Source organism: Larimichthys crocea, chromosome III (genome assembly GCF_000972845.2).
Source record: "Larimichthys crocea isolate SSNF chromosome III, L_crocea_2.0, whole genome shotgun sequence".
Lineage (NCBI taxonomy): Eukaryota > Metazoa > Chordata > Actinopteri > Sciaenidae > Larimichthys > Larimichthys crocea.
In genome coordinates this window covers 26,711,036-26,733,005 of record NC_040013.1, presented here as the reverse complement: position 1 = coordinate 26,733,005, position 21,970 = coordinate 26,711,036, and the positions used below count along the sequence as shown (strand labels likewise).

The window sequence follows — 21,970 nt, the reverse complement described above, 5'->3', positions numbered from 1 at the left end:
TTTCTCACAATTTTTCTAATAAACTGTCAATCAAACTGCTCCATGAATGACACTAATATCATATGATGCAGCATTCCATATCAAAGATCTCATCGATGCTCGTTCCCCCTTTGGCTCAATCTGAGGCCTGTCCTCCCCTCTTATTATCACCATCATCATTCGGACATGAAAGGAGAGAAACAAGTGCCGCACCATTGCCAAGGAGAAACCTTGATCTTGGGAGCATTTGCATTCGCCACCTAGTTCCACTGGATGTATGAACGCGTTACCAAGGTGCTCTCTGATTGGATGGCACTGAAAAGCTGGCATTCTGCTAATGTTCAAAGCAAGCAGGCAGACTCTCCCCCTCCCCCCTCCACAAACTGTCACACTCAGTTGGTGGCACTAGGGGGCAGTCCACTCTGTTGGTTGTTATTGTTATGGAAGCATCTACAGTAGGATTTTTATCAAGAGAAATAGGACACAGTGAGAGTTAAATATATATATATATAAAAATATACATAAATCATTTATTAATTCATGTTGATTCCTTGAAAAAAATGATTGTGTCTGTGAGCTTAATGTGTGCTTTTTCACCATGAAAGACAGCAAGCTGTGTACAGTGGTGCTGCTTTGGCTAATTAATTTGGAACGTACCATTAATTTGTGGAAGGGTTGAGCACATTTTTGTTGTAAATCATGGATTACACATACGAGACACAGAATATGAAATGTGCTTGTCTCTGTGAGTGAATACTACTCTCTCGAGGAGTGTGAAGCTCAAAGTTAAATGCATCCTAATGATACAATATGAGTAAATGATAACAATATATCTGTAAAATGGCTGATCTTAAACTGTTAAATGTGCAGCCCGGTGTTTTTGAATGCACCTTTTGTTGCTGTGTGATGCTTGAGAGAATGATGAGCTGCACTCTCATCGCAATACATTTCAGTTTTAACCCTCAGTAATATATAAAAAAAAAAAAGGCCAAGCTGCGTTAGGAATAATAACACAAAATATGATCTAAATTAAATTTAAAAAGAAGGAGGAAATGTCAATGTTGGTTTACTTCCAGAATCACTGGGAGGAAATTCATTTTAGTGCTAAATACATGGACACACACACACACACACACACACACACACACATTTTTTAAGCAGATATACAGTAGCTGTGTGTCTGTGGTGGTGTAGTGTCTATCAGAAGGCTGCTGATTAAAGGCCTACAACAATGAAGCACGGAAACCCCAAAGGAACAGTGTTCATCTGGAGATGAATTAATGTAAGAGCAGTGGTGATTACCACGAGGGCAGTCAGCCATTTCATATTTCCAACACGGAGCAGTGGACCTCAAATTTTAACCATGACGAGAATTAAATGTACTTTGCTTGGCGAGAATCTCTTGTTTCCTTTTTTCCTCCCCTGCTTTGCACTGATAACTGCCACACATTTAACTCAATTAGGTCATAACACACAGACAGCTTTATAGATGAACAATATTTCTCATGTGCAAGGGTTGTGAATGACGAACAGGTCAGAAACTATGTGTATGTCAGTAGGATAACATGGACAAAAGTATCAATAAATTTAGTTCCATACAACACTGGACCACTGGATCATTACTTGACACTGACAGGATTCAAACAATAATCCAAATTGTGTTTTTCAATATTTAAAATAACCATCTCATTGTCGTGTTTCATTATGATTTCTCTGAAACACAGTTTGAATGAATTGTGACTTGTTCCTGTATTTTCATACCTGCCAATAAACTGCACTTTTATCTATTATCAATAAAATTGTTGCTTTGATTTTGAAATGTGTCACGTCTACGTCTCTTTTCTAAATTCTTTTGTGATTTTGTGGAATTTTATAAAGAACAATTTTGGATACGTGCTTAATGAAATGTCAGTCCGCTCGCTGCAGCGAAAGACGCTTGGATGTTTTGTGCTACCTTCTCAGAGGTTGTCATGGTAATGAAAAGATGATAATTGCATGTATTGCATTTAAAGGTGATTGCTACATGCTGATCTCAGACAACCAATCTGTAACTGGCACTCGGTTCAGAGCGTTTCGTATCTTTGTAATAATTTAGATGGTTCGTTATCAAGAAAGTACAAATCAACGTAGTGTTTTTTTTTTTTTTAGGCCGTTCACGACACAAGGTCAGGTCACTCATGGAGTATGGCTGCTGCTTCTCACTATCAGCATGAGGGTGGGATCACCATTCTGTCAGACAGAAAGCCCACTATTATAGAGTCACCCCTCCAGAAGCTTCTCAGTTCTTCTGGCTGTGTTGGGGACAGAAGGGTGGGGGTCTTTGCTCCCCTTTCCTGAAGGGGTCCACGCCGCTCTACGGAGAGAGGGAACTCGGTGAATAGGCCCCACTCGAGAGGAATAAAGGAACCTCTTCACTGGTTTGTTTTGGAAGCTGTTTTATTGATCTGTCTACCTATGAATGAATGCATTGGCCCAGTTTTCCCGCTCATGTGGACAATGGCACTCAAGGCCTGTATTAACTGGCCCTATGTTATTCTCAGAGAATGGCGTGCATTAAGAGGAGTTTGGGAACGTTTGTCATTTCATCTCTTTATCTACTCCACTAACCTTTCCCACAAGAATGGAGAAGGCAACCTAAGAAAAGCAAATCGATGGCCACTGACTGCCTAAATCAATGCCGGTTTGCCCAAGGACATATTTCATAAGAGTGATCCACAGCACAATTACAGTATTATTGAACACAATTCAAAGAATATTACATCTAATAACAACAAAAAACCCTATTTTAATTCCTAAGAGCTTGAAGACCCTAAAAAGGGGCCACTGTAAATGCATAGAAAACGCTGTAAGAGCAAATCAATAGCAGCATTGCTTTGGAAAAGGGACCTTATGTCCGAGGACAGAATAAAACACTAAAGCTTAAAGAAAGGGACGTTTGTGGGGAACTGCTTTGGTACTCAAGATTCAACATTTGAATTTGAGTGGGGCATATCATCGTATCCATCAAGCACATTCAAGCATGAATTCTAGGCCGTAACCACAAAAAAACAGTTGTGCAGTGCAGTAAAAGTCAAAGGGGTTTATAAAATAACACCACTTTATTCAAGTTATTTATGTTTTCCACACACACACAAAAAAATGTGCTTATTGTTCTCAACCACATTTCAAGGACCTTTACTCCACTTTGCATGATTTGGAGGAAAAGAAGAGGATGAGATTCAACAAGGAGAGACAGACCGAGCGAGTTAACGATTTCACAAACAAGTCTTTGGAAGTTGTTAGTCAGTCATTCTCTTGTACGGGACAGAGGGTCATCAAACTTTAATATGAATGCTGACTTGCTGTCACTTTGGTAAATTCATTCACTGACAAAACTTGCCAAAGTGAATATAGATATCTAAACTCAGTTTTTCTCTTTAATCATCTGCAGCATTTAATGGCCGCAACCAATATATCCATCTGAGATTTCTACACCTATAGGACTACGAGCTGAGAGTAAAAAAAACAAAGACATACATACCTAAAGTGCCAGATACATCTAAAGCTTCATAAATGAACCATCTCCCTGTTGTGCATATATGAAGCGTAATAACAAAAAAGGACATAGTAAAGAACATAATTTATTTAAGACAAAATCTAAAGCAGAAATAAATACATAACAGAACAACAATGTGTGTGATTTACTTCGTGAACCCAACAATGAATAAACACTTTGAGGTGGTAACAAACAGAAGAAACAATGCCTCGTTAGGCCACTGAATTCTGAATATCCCAGCTACTTCTTAACGAACCAGACCAGAACAATTAAAAAAAATAATGAAAAAAAAAGGTTGATCTGTAACTGATTTGTCAAACACATTGTCAAACACACTGATTTAAGCCAACATGCACTCTAAAATAAAGTGTTTGCTGTTAGAAATGTTTACAGGCCTCAACATGTGTAATAAATACAAAAAAAAACAATAACAAAAGGTTAAATCAATCAACAAAAATAGTCATTAGGACAAATTAGATTTAGTTTCAAAAGGTAGATTTAACAGATGCATTAGACAAATCATGGATTGAGGAAGTGTGGGGTGTGGGGTGTTAAATCAACTCACCATATAAATCATTTTTCATGAAAACAATCTAGAAATTAGGCAGGACTGATACATTCATTATGTGCATATTCCCCCCAATCATTTGAAACGGACACAACTGAAGCTAAAACTTCTGACATCAGGAGATTTAAAAATGTGAAACGGTGCTGCTCGGCTTTGTAAAATCTTTTCTGTACAAAAACCATAGAGCTGCAATTCTGGAAATTACAGCTCTACGATAAACGTAATGACAAAATAAAATGCCAGAGGACCAGTGAATCATGTGACACTCTACATTCCTGAACAGACTGGACAATCATATTGGGCCTTTGCTTCATGAGCACTATCACTGTTTGTGCGTATATTTACTGACCAACCAATTACAGCATGCAAAGACACTGTAAATACTGTCCCGGTGTGAACCAGAGCCCATGATTCCCTCTTCATCAAGATGGATTGACAGAAAACAGAAGGCCGCAGAGTTGTAGTCCAGTTGTAGTTTCGAACGCTAGCAGACACCAAACCAGGGGACAGGGGGAACAGACTCACTTGGCACCATTTTCAAATCAAAAACATGTTAGAAAAAGAATAAAAACAAACAAAATATTGTTCTTGAATAGTTTAAAAGCAATGGATGGGTAAAAGTTAAAAAAAAAGCAGAACATAAAGGCAGTAGCTTATCAACATCTGTTGACATCATCTCCTCTTGATCACAATGCCCTTTCAGATTACGGCTGACCTACAGCAGGGATCCTATACATGCAGACAGACACAAAGACACGAGTACATTACCTTGACTGAGCCCTATGTGCTGTCCTCCCTTTAAAATCATCGCTGCTGCTCAATGAAAAAAAAAAAAAGCGTAAAATTATCTCTTCTTGCTTCTAAAAATGGCTCAGATAAAAACAGGGGAGTTCACAATGTAAATGAAACATCACAGATCTGTTGGAACGCCTTTCATTTGAAAAAACTACGTTTGTCCTTGATGGCAAGTTCAATTAAAACACGTTTTTAAAATACATCAGCTTCAAGTCAATGAGATGTCTCCCCGTGAGCTTTAACATCTCCTCCTCCTCCTCTGCAGGTACAACTTTTTCATCTGTTGTCCACTCTAACCCATCTCTACCCGACCAGCCATTCTGAAAATATCCACAGGCCGCTCCTCCTCCAATAATCAGAGACTCATTGGTCCTTGTCGCGACATTTTAAGACTCATTCAGACACTTTTGTGGTCCGTGGCAATGGAATTTAGACATTTAAATAATGCAAGCGATCTTGCTTGAACACACATTTTTTATAGTTTTGATCAAAACAAGGGGCACACGTATGGCAGTTATCAGTTCCACCAAAACTTAGTAAAAAGAAATAAATAGGGATATTAGGTAAAAAAATGAAGTCGCATACTAGCCTCCAAGATGAATCTCCAGACTTAATGATATTCTGTGATCAATATAGCTTCTGTACAATGTGGGAAATCACCATGAACTGTGATACAGACTGGAATATATATATATAGTTGCATGACTCCTGTGCACCTAAGAGCCAACCAATAAAACCGAACAGCATGTATCCAGTCTTGCAGAGTACCTCCAGAAGTTTTTTCTCTGGATAAGTCTGTGATGTGGTCTCAAAAGGAGTCTTAGTGACCACTGAAAACAGGGGGGAGTGATCTGACTCCCTACTGACACGTATGAAACTGTAAGTGGCTGCACTTCGGACTTTCTAAAATCATGAATCTGGAGATGGTGATGGATCAAAACGCATTAAAAAGAACTCTCCCCACTGGCTTCAACAAAACTGGTGGAACTGAGCAGAACTGCCATACCATTTTCAACACATAAAATTAACTGTAATCGACATCTCACATACAGTACCGGACCAATTTCTCATTACTATGCCGATACACCACTGACACGGATTAATATTCTTTTAACTCGTACTTTAGTCTGTCCGTTATTAAGGTTTAGAAATCTCGCTCTCCAAATAAAAAGGTAGTAGTAAAAACAATGACAAGAGTTCACAGAGTCAACTGTGGAGGAAGCACTGGAAGTTGAACCAGGAGCTCTGATGATATGGTCAGTCATTGTGAGGTGGTCAGAGGGAGGAGAGAAAGAAGGAGGTGTGGAGCAGTCATCAATAGGCCTCTGTTGCCCCCCACCCCCACTCAGTCCTTTCTGATCAGGCTGAACACAAAGTAGCCCTGTGGGAGTCTGACTGCCACTGCTGGGTGAGTGATGCTATGCCGCCATGAGATACTGATGGTAGAAGAGGCCAAAGAGAGAGGTGGAAAAGAGGCAGGCGGCAATCCACCAAGCAAAGAAGGAAAAGAGGCCCCGGAAGAGCAAGGGGCTGAAGACAGTCCGCAGGCCTCCCAGGGCCACTGACAGCTGGGCTACTGACGCCCGGGCTCCCGTTTCTACCACTGAAGCTGGTGTTGGGCCTACTACTGGTGCCGCCCCCATCACAGAGTTCATTTCATGGGTGCAAGGCAGGTCTTCTTCAGGATAGACCCACCATGAGTGTCCACCTGGAATAAAGAAGGCAAAGGAAAGAAAACTAGTTTGAACTTGAAAGCAGATTGGAAAATTGAAAAAAAATCACTGAGCGGTGTGTGCGCGTGACTCACCTAAGGTTTTTAGCAGCAAAGTTGTATGCAGCAGCATCACCAGTGGTGCCACATACTGTAGTGCGATTACACACAAGTAGTAAAAAACACGTGCAACCTGGGTGAAATTATAGAAGAGCTGCGTTACAACGGGCATTTACACAAACTGCTTAACAAAGCATCCTCCAAGACTTTAACGCGCTCATAACTGCTTTTTGTTCCTCTGAAACATCTAATAAAAGGAATACAGCCTACAGCAAGCACATCAGTTTTAATGAAGTCCATACAACCATCGCATTAGCAATATAACAGCTTCGGCTGAAATTAAACTCACTAAGTGAACAATTTTAACAGACCTGCAGCATAGAGCAGACTTTCTTTGACAGCATACATGTATTTGCAGCCTCACACCTGAACACCTGGTCTGCACTTTTAGAGGCAGCGATAGGCGCTGATGTGCTTGGCCACAACTGATGCCGGTTCTAAACACACTCACTGATAATGTATCCAATTTCCAAGTGCACCACAGGTGCCTGCATGCCTCCTGCATTATGCATGTCCTGTGCACAGATGACTGAATTTTGTGTTCTGTTCTTCCGTTCAAAGACTCCACCCTAAATGTGTCTGGATTTGATTTTAATAAAAAAGGGAAATTGGTGTACTGCTAAATTTATCCACATCTGCAAGTCGATCTAAACAGTTACCATGAATTACTGGATGTAATAAGGATTGTTTTATCTCGTATTTTATTCACCATCTTCTGCAGGTCAACGGTACTTATCCGCCCCGCCTCCTTCTTCATCTGCTCCACACCCTTCTGGGCCAGGTTGAGGTAGGCCTGCAAATGATGTCTCATCATAGCGAGCCGGAGTATACACATCAGTATGATGGTCCACAACCGCAACGTATCAAACGTCTGCTCGGTCATCCTGATATTAATAGAAAGACAGGAGTGAGTAAGAGAGACAATGAAAGGGATGACAGCTTTTTTTCTGGCCTGAAAACTCAACACGTCGCATATTTTGCTCCATCGTTTGGAAGGGAGGCAGAGACAATGAGACAGAAAGGGAAAAACAGTCGGAGCAAAAAGGAGTCATAAACAACTCGGAAGAAAAAGCACAAGAGGGTGAAACGGAGAGATAAAAAGGTGGAAAAGTGGGTGCTATAACATGATATCATGTTTGACCTTGATGCCATCAAAGTCACTGTCGGCATCAGAGGAAAGTTTGACACATGGCAGAATTCAAAACACGCAGCAAATGAACAGAGAGCCTTCTATGAGGCCACATTTGTTTAGAGTCTAATTTTAACCCACGTAGACGATGTGTAAACTGTCACTTCATCTATGAGCTGAATACATTCCTTATCTCATCGAACCAATTCCATTTTCATAACGGCTGTTGCATTGTTTACATCCATTCTCCAGCACACAAGCCACAATTACTTTATTTCCACAGCTCTGCAGTGTTGTCTCTTCCCTCTTGTTTGACTGGTTGGTAATTAGCTTTCTAGACATCAAGGGAGTCCGACTGACTTGCCTGCCAAGTACAGATCAATCAGCAAAATGTGCGAGCAAGTACACCTTCAGCGCACTCTTGTTTTTAAAGACATGTTCAGTCTCATGCATGTACAAATGAGCATGGTCATTTATTATCATGTTAAACTATTATCAGAGAATTTAACCGAGAACATTTAAAGCAGCTAAAACCGTTATTCCTACAAATAACAAGAATTTTGCTTTTGAGCACATCGATAATTCATTTTACTTACAAAGGCACACTCTCCTTGTCCAGAGTGGGGTTCATTATGTAGTCCTTGGTAATGGGCTTCACCCACAGCAGGACCATGATAAGAGGGGACAGGAAGTTGATATGAAGCAGAGTCCTGTAGCAAACGGGAGGTGAAGGAGAGAACGTCCAGTTAAAAGCAATCCAAACATCCAACAATTATTTTGCCGTTTCTCAGCCTCCTTGAGCGAAAACTGTGTCCTCCAAAAAGGGTGGGTACATTTTTGGTTTAGCTAAAAATATCTGACCAACAGATGATGCACAACCCCGATACTTCTGTCATTGACTGAATTTTTATTAATGGAAAAATCTGAAGGCTCCGGGCATGACTGTCACACACGTAGACATCCTATAATAGATCTATCCGGTTGGCAGCCAGTGTGCATATTGATTAGCAAAGAGATGAAAATCATTCTGTATGTTCTGGATATTAAATGTTGTTGTGATAGAGTTGTTTTGAAAATTTAAATACTATTAAATAGGCTGTTTGTCTCATAATCAATGATAATTTTCTCGACTATGTCCGTCAAAATTACAGACAATGAGCAAGTCATCTCTGCTGACCACTGAAGAAAATCTGAACCGTGATCACCAATGATACAACATGGCTCACTGAAATCTTTATGTTAAGCTTTTTAAATCTTTATTTTGAAGTTAACACAGTGAGAAACAAGCTCCTATATACGCTATCAATACAACTCTCCCTGAGAGGGCTGAGAAGATAACCGAAGCACAGATTCTGAAGGGCCCGGAGATAATCCCTACAAGTGACAGGGTCTGAGGATGTAAACTCATGACAGTTAACTGGGGGAATGGAAGAGGAGGCCATTTTGGAGAGTCTGCTATGCCAAAGTGGATTATCTGAATGCAACGCGCTCCCTGCTCTGCACCCCCTATCATGGTCGTAGACATGCCACCCAGCGAGTTCTGAAATAGAAATCCGCCCCGACTGAGGAAGTCTTCATCTGACTCACAGGGTGCTCTCTCTCCCCTATGTGACATACACTGAATAGTAGGAGACAAGTACAACTGCACTATATTTGGCTTCTTGGTACTACCTGAGGTCTGTGTTTGTGGAGAATATGAGCACTCCGCGTATTAATTAAACCCAGAACCACGGCGGACTATCCTAAAGCTTTTTTCTATTATTATCAAAAACAATTTATTCGTTTACGTCGGCTAAAAATACCACTGTCGAGGATGTGACGCTCAAGGCTGAGCTGAGAAAAAGTGCTGCTAAAGCAGCTATAAAACACAGGACAACTAACAATAGTAAAATATAAATAAAATAAAGCACATTAGACATTTTTCCTGACCAGGAACTGATCTTAAAGTCTTATTTCAACAAATATTGCCCTGACTTTCCACCTTTTACATCCTCATTATTAAGCATAAGGAAGAGATCAAAAGTACTCAATGAAAAATACATGAGTGAGCACAGGAGTGAAGACAATTACTGCAGTGGACTCACTGTGTAAATTTGTCTGTGGTCAGATTGAGTGCATCTAGGTGCATTTGTGCCAATCGTAGGCCAGGGAAAGTTAGAAATGCTCCAATCAGGGAGCAGAGAAGGGCCAGGATCAGCTTGAAGGTGAGTTTAGATATGGGGCCCCTGTGAAAGAGAAAACACATAGTGAGATACTACTGTAGTTTCATGAGTCATAAAGAATTCATGAAGGCAGAGGGGGAAAAAAAACAAAAAACAAAAATATGATACTATGAGAATACTGATTTTGTACTTACTGGGACTCCAAGCCCTGGTGCTGCAGAAAGTGTAGAGCGCTGTCAGAGAAGTTTGCAAAACCTAAAAATGAAGAAATGTTTTAAAGTGACTCACTGTCTGGTGCCAAAAGCAATCTGATTTGGTTGTGACTAACGGGGTCATTTGTGAGAAAAGAATTACTGCAGCGCTCACCGGTCTCCAAACCAAACTCCAGGTAGTTTTCAGTGACGATGAGAATGGCCATGGCTTTGACGAAAAAGAAGAAAGCAAAGGTAATGCAGAGTGAACGCTCGCCTCCTTCCTCCAGCTTGAAGTAGTGGGCCGTTAGAGAGAAAAGGGTCTTGCTGTGGAGACCGAGTCAAGGAAAAACATCTCTACAAGCACACAGTCATACAAAGCAAACACAAACCACTGCAGATATATTTTCAATGCCTTTTTAGGTTCAAGGGAAACGGAAATAAAGTCTCTGCAATCAACCAATACAAAACATTTAGAACACTAAACGCACACCATTCATCACACAAAATGCATTTCATCTTTGTACAAGTACAAAGAGTGCGTGTGTGTACACACTACCCATTATATGTGTGGGTGCAGAATTTGTGGGTCTTGGCACCAATGCCTGCCATTGAGGATGTAATAGTATTTCATTCTGGCCCTGGCGACACTGATCACAAGGCTAAGGACAGGGCATGTTTCTAAAGAAAACCCTGGTCTCCACGGCGATGAAGCTCTCAGTTTCTGCAACATTTCAGGTGACAGCATGGCAATTTTTCACTCCCTTCTAGTCCATTTCAAGAAAAAGGTATTCAATTCAATGGAGTCTTCTTTGTTTTTTTTCCCCCTCTTCTATTCAGTGCTGTGAAGACAGCTGTATAAACACTGACCAGACGTGTTCGAGCCAGCATGGGGTTGAAAAGAGAAATAGTCGTGTTTGAGCTATCATGTGGTGGGCTACAATTAATATACCGCAGAGTTGGCCTGTCAACATTGGCCGAAAGTGAGGATGTGCAGCGAGGTACTGTAAGATGCAGACACTTGAGGAGCGTGCGGCTCCCAGGTTATCAGCGAAGGTTAAGGCAGCAGAGCTCATCTCCAGGGCCAGGAGTCTTAAACATATCATCAAAGCTGAAATAGGAAAAACTAAAATCAAGTGTCCCATTAACACATATATTGAGCCAACATATTCCCTCATCTTCATCTTCATAGTCCCATTTCATCTGTTCTACAATCTGTCCTTTTCCCCAAGCATATCAGTCTGTTGGGCTGTGAAAATTGGGCCTCCAATCTCCGACGTAGGCAGGAAATGACACACCATCTGACCGCAGTGAGCCGGCCCCCGTCCAGGAGCACTGGAAAGATTGATCCCTGCAGTTGGTGGCAAGGATAATGCATATTATTTAACCATCATTCAGCGTAGAAAAATAGCAGGTAGCTGTGTGGAGCATAAAGGCGGCGGAAGTCAAGTCAGCTGGAGCTTTAGCAGTCACTTTATAGTCTCTCTGCCTCTGCTGCATCCACACAATCAAGCTGGAATGATCTGGTCTCTTAAAAACAAATTGATGTTAACCCACTACATATGTGGGATGGTGGGCGAAGAATGTAAAGTGAAAATGTATGAGTGTGGAGGATACATAGAAAACCTACAGTGTTGCCAAACCACCCACAGATTCAATGTACGGCGTGAACGTGTGTCCAATTTAAAGACAGTTTACATCAAAACACAGGCTGATGAGAAAAAAAAATGAAAAACCAAGATGTAAAGAGTCCCTGATGTAAGGATACATGACAAAAGCGAGTACCAGCAGGCACCAGACCACGCTGATGTTCATCTCTCCTGAGGCCTGAGCCACACTGTAGTAGAGTTCTGTTATCAGATAGACTAGAGTTGCCGCTACTGTGAAATCCACCAGCCACTGGAACTCTGGGAAGTAGTGCAATGCTGCGGACATAAAGAGAATGAATGAATCCAAACAGATGCAACACAGCATTAAGAGTATATGATTTTAAAAAAGTGAGCATTAAACTTTAGACATTAGTCCTCTCAGATTTATACCTAAGGTGTCGACTTCTGTGATGCATTTCGTCTCCAGCTGTAAGTCGATGTCCTTGGGAACCGTTAGCGGCTTATTGTCTATGTGGCCATTATACTTCCTAGAGGAAAGGGGAGAGAGCGGCAAAACAACAAGAACGAGCGTCAGGGTACCAAAAAACAAGAAATTCCAAGATGAAGACTTTAGACTTTAGATTTCACTTATTTTTTTATATCCTGATTCAAACTATAAAATAGATCAGTATGATGAAAAGAAACCCCTTGCAGTGGAATGTGTTCTTGCAGATATTTTCTGTTTAGGTTTTTGTCACATCTTGCCTTTTATACAACTGAAAAGGAGATGGTCCACACATTCCTTGGCTCGAGTATTTCTGCAGTAAATACTGGTAAATTTGCCGTCCTTCAACTAGAACTTATCTTATGTTTTCCTATCCTTCCGAATAGTCATTGCGATAGTAAATCCCTCGCAGTTGAGTCTTCTTCGTTGTGATGTTCAAAGCAGCTCTGGCGTCCAATTTAAAAGTTGGCAGATTCTAGTTGCTTATATTACAACTAATACTACTGGGCTGGCAATGCATAAGTGGTGCTAAATCGCCAACAGCAGGCAAATGGAGAGCTGTTCTTTAGGCTTCAACAACTGTCTGGTGGGCCTCCTCAGTTCTGGGCTTTGTTTGTTCAGCCCTGTGTGTGTGCTGGATTCACAGGACAATGCCACTGTAAGACTCAAGGGCCAAACATGCCCTGAACAGATTTCATCTTTGAGGCACCTGACAGGAAAAAAAAAAAGGGGCTCAGCTTCACCCCTGACTGAGGGAGTCAGACCGTTAACAAAGGGAACGGAGCTGCATGGCACGAGCTGGCAAAAGGACAGTGGGTCCATCTTTTTCTTCGAGGGATTACTGATCATGTGGTGCTGGAGAGCCTTGACCTGCCTCATACAGGGTCAGAGAAAGGACTGCGCTACAAAAACCCCCTTAAGTTAGGAGCTGGACACCACGAGGAACAGTAAGGATTAACTTTCAGTTGTGACTTCACATTTAAATTCACATTTAAAAAGGAGAGAACAAAGGAAACGGCGCTATATCACATGTTCAACATATGGTTCAACTTCCACCTGCTATTCAAATATTGAATAGGTTTTTTTTTAAGCTGTAAAGTAGCCTTGAAGGGAAATCATCTTCCAGAATCAAAGCTTAACATCTGACTGCTTTGAAGACATAATGCTGTTTGGGAAACTTTGATTTCAGAGAGGATACAATCCTTTTTAAACTGTCAGCCCTTAAAATAGCCTAAATAGTAATGGCTCTGTAAAGAAGGACCAACTTTTCTCACATCTGCTAGACAGTGCCACTTCTAAGCTGCGTTTCTCTTGAGCCTCGATGAAGAGCCATAAAGGAACGAAACAACAAAAACAGACTTCTGTCTCTTCACTTCAAACAGGCCTTAAATGAGCCACATAAACACGCCAGCTTCATCTGTTTGCAGACATGCCTGTGGCCTCCGTCTATCTCAAATATCGGTTTCTTGGCTTTTCTTTCCTCTCTGATGAAAGGGGTGCCTTTTGTACCTCCTCTGTGCCACTGCATGCCCCCCGCCCCCACAACCCCCCCAAACAATAGTCCTACTTCATTCCAGCTCCCCCTTCATAACCTACCTGTCTTTCCTCTTCTGTCCTTTTTGTTTCCCAGCTAAGCTCCTCAGCTCATCTTCCGTAGGGTGCTGATACCACCGCAGACTGTCAACGCAGAAAAAGGAGAGAGACGTGAAAATCAGGCTCAGAAATGGTCACAATGAAGCAAATATTTCAAAGTTGTGGATCAGGAACAAATAAAGGACTGAGCAAGATTTGTTATCCGATCATATAATCATCAAGATATACGGTATAAAATACTTCATTGTGTTGATTCTGAAGTGATTTGGACTTGGAAGAGGAGTATTGGCTAATCACTTCCATTTCTTGTAAGAATAAAGGGAAAGTTGCTTATTACTAAAACGCTTGAAACATCTTTAGGTCACTTCTTAAAGCAATTATTTATTTACTGAAGTAACACATAAACATAAAACCGACATTTCTAAAAATCTTTACTTCACATCAGTGACTTTGATACACATCTAAAAAGCACTTTTGAGAGGATCGACAGCAGCAAGGTTATTTGTCCTTAAGGACCGAGTTTGAAATGGGAGCATCCTTAAAAAGGAGGACAAACATTTCAGGCACCCTCCTTAACTTTGTTTGGAAACCCTCTTGTCAGAGCATCCCGAGAAGTTCTTAGAGGCAGATGGAAGGAGCGCAGCTTGTTTTGACCCGTGCACATTCATTTATTATGGAAAATTAATTACAAAATATTCTAGAGGGAAATCCTAGGACTCTTGCTTTGGGTGAAAAAGTTTTCAAAATTGATTCAACGGTGCCCTGAAAAAGGAAAATGAATTAATTATTAAACGCGTTCCAAGAAGCTCTTGAAAAACACATGTGGAACTAATTAGAGGAAATAAGGCGGGCACTTTGTGTTTATGCGTCGTCCTCTCGGGTCATTCCAGTATTTTGATGCCTTTTGGTCTTTTGCGGTATGATTTTTTAAATTTTTTCTCCTTCTTCTTCTAGCCAAAGCTTTTTGTCGTAAACATTTTGATCCCCATTGTTCTGGCTTCTCTTTTTGAACCAAACATTTCAGAGGGCAAAGAAATTACTGCAGAAATGAGACTGTAGCATTTAGAGAAACTATGTGAAACAGCATGTACAGGATGCTACTTACCTGCCACTGCAGAGTAGCCATCTTGCGAAGGAATAATGAGGTATGATTTTCTGAATTACACTGGCCATTACCATGGTAACCACCAGCTGCACACCAATCACACCCTGTGGAAATAGGATGGGGGTTTAAAAAAAAAGAAGAAAAAAAGAAATCACATTTAAATACTAATTAGACGTGCTATAAAGCACTTACACGTAACAAGTACAGGCTGTGGACTAATAAAGGCTGAGGCATATGTTCTAACTGTGTCTATAAAATATTTTAAATGCATATTAAGGTCCATAATTGTATTACCAATATCAGATCCATGTCAAACCTTAAATGCATGTATTCATGTAAACAATACAATTCTTTCAATGTGCCCTCTACACACCGACAGACATGCCTGTTGACTCACACGTTTTTGAATAGGCACCACATACAGTATGTTGTCCCAACAAACATTGCAGTGCAGAGATGATTGTTGTCACTTGCTGTAACAGATTCTCTGATATACTACTACTCAGACTACTAGTCTGAGTCAGAGGAAGCAGGCCGAATATTTTAGTTGACATTCGCCTCCCCTTCCATAATTTGAATGTTACTGCTTTCCAACTAGGGCTGCCACGATTAGTCACGGTTATGTCGACGAACAAAATCGTCAACAACTATTTTAGTAGTCGACGCATCGTTTTTTTTTTTTATTAACTTGGCTTTTCTCTCGAAACTGCGCTTGCCTTTCTGTCACATAGACACACCCCTACGCACATGCGCAGTAGTGGTAATCGGCGTCAGGCCTGACTGTACCATAAATGATACCATAACACAGACCCTCCAGGAATTCACGATGTTGTAATTTGCAACTTCAACGCAACTTCAGTGAATCCCCGTGAATTCAGGGCGGTGTTGCAATTTTAACCAATCACCGCGATTTTTCCGCAACTTCCGCGCAGTCTGCCCGGGGGATTCAACTCGGCGGGTCAGGGACGGCCGCACGGTGCGGGAGGATCCCCTCGTGGGACCTCTCCCTGGCGCTGGCTGGCCTCCGCCGGGCGCATTTCCTCCGAGGCGGCTCCGGGTCGGCATGAAAAGACTCGGGGGAGAAGGTGGCTCACAGCTCTGTCTGCGAGCTTTACGTCAATTTACGCATGATCCAATTAGTCGAAAAATAATCGGAAAAATAATCGGTGATTAGTCGACTATCAAAATAATCGTTTGTGGCAGCCCTATTTCCAACTCCCCGTTACTACGGTACTAAAAAGGGTTCAGCCAGACCTCTCTCTCCAGTCTCCAAGCGTAGAGTCTGGCTATGTGAGACTACTTGTAAACAAAATCTAGTTATGCATTGCTATGAAACGTACACGATCCCAAGAGGAGGACTGCTTTTAAATTGCAAGACCGCATGCCTCTTTCCTTTAGGTGAGATGCTCAGTTAATAATGAACCAAAAAGGAGAGCAGGCTTTCTTTGTAGCTAAATACTACAGGAGGGAACGTTGTTGAGAGTTTGGGCTCAAAGACCTTGATTATGATCCAGCGTTCAAACACAGGATGACCTTCGTTTCACTATAAACAAAGTCAAGGAGAGCACTCTGTGGAACCCGGGAGATTAGCTCAGTGTTATTGAGTCAAACCACAAACATACATAAGGTCACGTTAAGATTCCTCAGAGCAACTCTTCTTCTTCACTTCCTTTTTTTTACTTGACGCCACCGTGTGCCACAAATCTTTTAGACTACCAACGAGTGCCTGAGCATGATTTACACCGTGATTCATGGGATAAAAATGTCTCTCAATCACATGGCTACAAGATTTCATCAACAACTATCATATGACATCATGGTAAACAGGATGATCCCCCATTACTCTTTATAACTTAAGACACCTCTCGAAACACTGATAAGACTTCAGGTGTACATTTAGTGGGTTAGGGGTAGTCGTGATGACATAGTGTAGATTGTCATGACAGTCTACACCATGAGAGGTTGTTCTCTACTGTGTAACTGTGTCTTTAATATCTCTGGTTTTATTCAAGAAATGTCCATCACCTCAATATGTGCATGTTTACACATTCGATTTTTGGGTTTAAGTAGGCCTATAAAGGATTTAGTTAATTAACGAATCAACTACTGTAATTTCGCCGTGTAAATACAATGTTCACTGAACACCTCTCTTAGTCACAGTGTCTGCCTCCGTGTGCCCAGGAGAATGAACAGCCAGCACTCCTGTGGTAGGTACCAAAAGATTTAGCAACATAAGGAGCTCAATATCAACCCAGCACACTTGGATCAATATTCACTTAGGCTTAAGAGGCCAGAATCATTCCAGTCCTGCTGCGCTTTTATCCACTCACTGTAGGGTAAGGTCTGTGGGTTGACCTATCTCTTTGGCAATCGGCAGGAATCATTGATATCTGTGCCTACACACATCCACGGCAAAGAGAACCAATTAGCCAACTAATCCCAGACAAAATACTTTTTCTCCTTTCCAACAACGGTCTTCTGTCTGTGCCGGCACCTGGGCGTGTACCAGTGGAATCTACAGTTACAATATAAATATGAATACTCAGCAATAAATCCGGAAGCCTTATTTGCTATTTCAGGCTGATCCTCACCCTACTCAAGAGCCTAAATTCACCCTAAAAGGGCAATTTTAAATGTTAATTTCACTTCGTCTGATGTGTGTCCTGGTAGCAATTTTGGGAACTCTTGGTCCATTAAGAAATGTGTTTTTCATAGAATGAAAAAAAAGTCAAACACAGACTCTGCTGACATGCAGATTCTGAAAATGTGTCATTAGGGTCGGTTCATCATCGAGCGCATGGAGCATACCCTATGGCTTTTAGTTATTGGTGATGTTTATAACGTCTGTGCACACTGTACTCTCTTTTCAACAACAAACACTGATTATTTTATTATTATTTTTTGTTAGTGCAGCCTTGAGCATCTTTACGTAACACTGAAAGAGCTGAAGCTCGCTCGGCCAGAAGCCGAACATCACGGACGTCAACCGATGTAACTAACTCACAGACTGTCTGTCCTGTGGCTGGTTATGTGCTTGCCAACCCTGATTGGTTGCCAACCCTGCTTTAAGCCTTCAGATTAGATTTTTTAATATACATAAAGTCTAAATTTCTGATATGACATTATTATTCAGGCTGTGTAGAGTGGAACATGCCAACTCACATATATCCAGCTTCTAACAAAGGCTACACTGATTATAATCATTAACCCTGTGCATAATACTAGTAAATATATTTCTGAGCAATGGTCAAATCTTTCTCTGACTGCAGTAGGTGTAGAAGGTGAATGAACAGGAGAGATGGTGAGGTCAAACCTACACACTAGACCTAGATTTTGGATTGGTCATGGGGATCCCCAGTGTCACCCGGCAGGAGGTAAGCTCCAAAAGCTAAAGTCAATACCTCTTCTGGAGCCACAGAGGGGAGAGAGTGGGTGCCATTAATTTGGCAATCATACTCACTCGAGATGTGACGCGTGACCAAACGCAACGTCTGACTCAAGACATTTCTTCATGTGAGTTATGGTCATGCTATATAGGTCAAAAAGCACACAACCTTCGTTTGGTGGATGCTGACCACTCTCTGTGGGGGCCCTCCAAGGATACCAGGCCTGGGGGAAATTGAGCCAGCATGGACACTCTTATCTTGGCCAGTCTGCTTGACCCCCCTCCGCACAACAACCAAATGAAATCTGTAGGGGGCTGGGGAGTGGGAGCTGCACTGATAACCACTGTCCATAAGAGCTCAAACACCTCACTACTATTTCGTCCATTAAAACTAACTTCGAAGCAGTGAACCCCCTTATTGACAGATGCTTCCCCAGCTTCATTCATCTCGACTACTCTTGGTGCATTTCTCTGGTCAGCTATTGACTGCTGTAGATAGAGATGTAAGACACTAGATGACATCGCTTCTTTAATGTACTGAGGCTCAAGTATTTCATTCCCCCTCTCCTTGTAGTATTACCGTTTACAGTATACAGCTGATACTACAATAAACTGGGAATGTGTCGTATCCATGTGTTCAACCTGCTTGATTTGAAGAATAGATGAAAGCACCTGGCTGTCAATCATTTCCATATTACTAGTGCTATTTTGTAAGTTTTTGTCACTACCCTTTTCTAGCTGCTGTAACAGAAGAAAACATTCAAGAAGATTAGGACATTCAGATTATACCATCTGTAGAATAAAAAATATCAACACACCCAAACATTAATAATACAAATCCAGCAATGAAACTCCACGATCGTGTTGTTACATTTCAATATTGTCTGACACCATCATGGGTGCCCATTCTTTGACTGTTACATACATGTAATGTAAAAAAGGTGCACAGAGTGCAATTTTCTCTCTGTAAGATCAGGATTCAAACATTTTTCCTGACAGGTTTAACAAAAACAGTGATTTAAATCATCAGATGCTTGAGAGATCCTCGGCATCTGGGCTCCTAATTGTCCCCAGAACTTCCACTAAGAAGTTTGGTGAGGCCACTTTTACCTACTGCGGCCCCCCATCTCTGGAACAGCCTGCCTATGGATCTGAGGGACTGCACCTCTGTATTTATTTTTAAAAAACAACTTTTTTAGCCAGGTTTTTACCTAAGGTGCCTGGCCATTCACTGCTGAGTTTTTAGGTCCTGATCACTCCCTGTTACTTTTATCTCTGGAGCTTATTCACTGTACAGGTCTTATCTAAATTAAATTCTGCTTTTTACCCTATAGGTCTTAATTTTTCTTCTTATTTGTTTCATTGTTGTAGTTTCATACTTTTTTTTACATTTCTTCTAATCTCTAGTTTTTCATGCAACTGCTCTCTTACCTTAAGAGCTGTTAGTTTTTGTCTGTTTCTGTTTTTACTCTGCTCTGTGAAGCACTTTGGGCTACAGTTCTGTATGAAAAGGTGCTATATAAAGAAATAAAGTTGAAATTAAGTTAGATCAAATGAGAAATTATAACTAAGAGCTCCTCTGAGGTCATCCTGAGGTCAAACTGAGCAGGTGAGGTGAGGTGAGTGAACACACCTGCAGCCAGCTGAAATGCATGCTTACCTACGTGTTGATATGATAAATCTCTTCTCTATAAAGACTGACTGATGTCAGTGAATGATTCAAAGTACACCTTTTGAGTACAACGTTACATACACATGTAATGTAAAAGAAAAGATGCACAAAGTGCAGTTCCCTCTCTGTAAGATCAGGATGCAAACATTTGACAAAACCCTTGGCATGAAATCTGATTTAAATCATCAGACGCTTGTGAAATTAAAGTCACACCAAATGAGAAATCATAACTAAGAGTTCCTCTGAGGGCATCCTGAGGTCAAACTGAGCAGGTGAGGTGAGTGAACACACCTTGACTTTCCCTCCCCAAAGGTATGCTTAGCTACATGTTGATATGATGAATGTCTCCTCTATAACACTGACTGATGTCAGCAATCCCAAACATTTACAACACAAGTATCTATGGACTGAGCTGATGCCCTCTCTGAGGTCATCCTGAGGTCAAACTGAGCAGGTGAGGTGAGGTGAGTGAACACACCTTGAAGGTATCCTGCAGCCAGCTGCATTGCATGCTCATCTACGTGTTAATATGATGAATCTCTCCTCTTATAACACCGACTGATGTCTGCAATCCTGAATAATCGCATGCAAGTGAACGCCTCTCACACACAGTGCACGTTATAACCTGTTATAACATCTGCAGACGGCCTGCTGCGGCTAACAGGCTAGGCTAAGCTCACACTGCAGTCCCGGTGAGTCTCTGTCTGCACATGAAGCAGAAAGATAACCACACAGGACAAATGATAACAGTGTGAATGAATGAAGAGAGAGAAAAGAGAAAGAGACAGCGCGGTGCGTTCAGGTGCTCACCATGTTGACGCGGTGCAGCTGACACGGACTCCGACAACACTGAGCGCCCCGAGTCGGAAATCAAGCGGCAGGCAGCACATAAGCCCTCCCTGCTGATGTTTGCGCACACAGTGAAGCTGTTTCTCATTCAAGCTGGCATCGTGTCCGTGCAGGAGATCGCTGTTATATATATATAAATATATATATATCGTCCCAAAAATAAAAAAGACGCCTGAACGCCTCTGCGCTCCTGAGGTATTTTGCAGTAGAGGTCACACTAAAACATTTCGGGTAAAGGGAGCTGTCTTCAGATAACGCCTGAGCAGAAAGGATAAAACACCGCGAGTGAATCATTCATAGATTTCACAAATGCAAATAAAACCGAGGCTATCGCGCGTGTTAAATGCACGCACGCCCGACTTCGTTTTAAGTCAGGTTTAAATGTTGCGTGCTTTTTTGTGTATTTTGTGCAGGATTACAAAAGGCGTCTATAAAGTATAGCTCAGGACCGCGCCGCAACCGGAAGAGAGCAGAGAGAGTCATGCAGCACACGTGACAGAGCTGTACCTGCAGCGCACGTGACACAGCTGTACCTGCAGCGCACGTGACACAGCTGCACCTGCAGCACACGTGACACAGTTGTACCTGCAGCAGATGTCTGACAGGCAGGTGTCACAGTCTGCAGGCCTCTGTTTGTTTGTTTGTTTGTTTTGCACTGTTATTGTTGACTGCACACACTAATCAGAACATCACAGGTTCGATCCCGGTTCGGTTCTTGGTCAAGATACCGAACCCCAAAATGCTCCTGAAGGCTGTGAATGCGTATGAATGCTTAGCTCCGAAAAACTGATGAGCAGTTGGCACCTTGCATGGCAGCCGATGCCATCGGTGTGTGATTGAGATGTGTCCTGTAAGACTAGAAAGGCGCTATGTAAGTACAGTCCATTTACCATTTACACACACACACACATAGCACTCTGCAGGTGTTTATACTGGTAAATCAGCACTGTCGGCGTCTCTACCTGTGATAAACAGGGATGGGAGTCGAGTTTTTTAATTGCATGGAATGGTTTGGCAGTTTATCTAACGATTAGGGATGTAACGATACACTCAACTCACGACTCGATACGGTTCATGATTTT

General features: G+C 41.7%; 1 protein-coding gene across 1 annotated transcript; it reads right to left on the bottom strand.

Moving 5' to 3' along the window:
- Positions 1 to 3,581: 3,581 nt before the first annotated feature.
- Positions 3,582 to 21,299, bottom strand: tmem161b (transmembrane protein 161B). Its single transcript, XM_027277869.1, has 12 exons — positions 20,850 to 21,299; positions 14,983 to 15,086; positions 13,881 to 13,961; positions 12,230 to 12,327; positions 11,959 to 12,115; positions 10,366 to 10,517; positions 10,194 to 10,254; positions 9,922 to 10,062; positions 8,434 to 8,547; positions 7,418 to 7,592; positions 6,685 to 6,781; positions 3,582 to 6,585 (listed from the first exon to the last, which is right to left on the bottom strand). The coding sequence occupies exons 1-12, from the start codon at positions 20,850 to 20,852 to the stop codon at positions 6,296 to 6,298; spliced, it is 1,473 nt and encodes a 490-aa protein (XP_027133670.1). The 5' UTR covers positions 20,853 to 21,299; the 3' UTR covers positions 3,582 to 6,295.
- Positions 21,300 to 21,970: the final 671 nt, after the last annotated feature.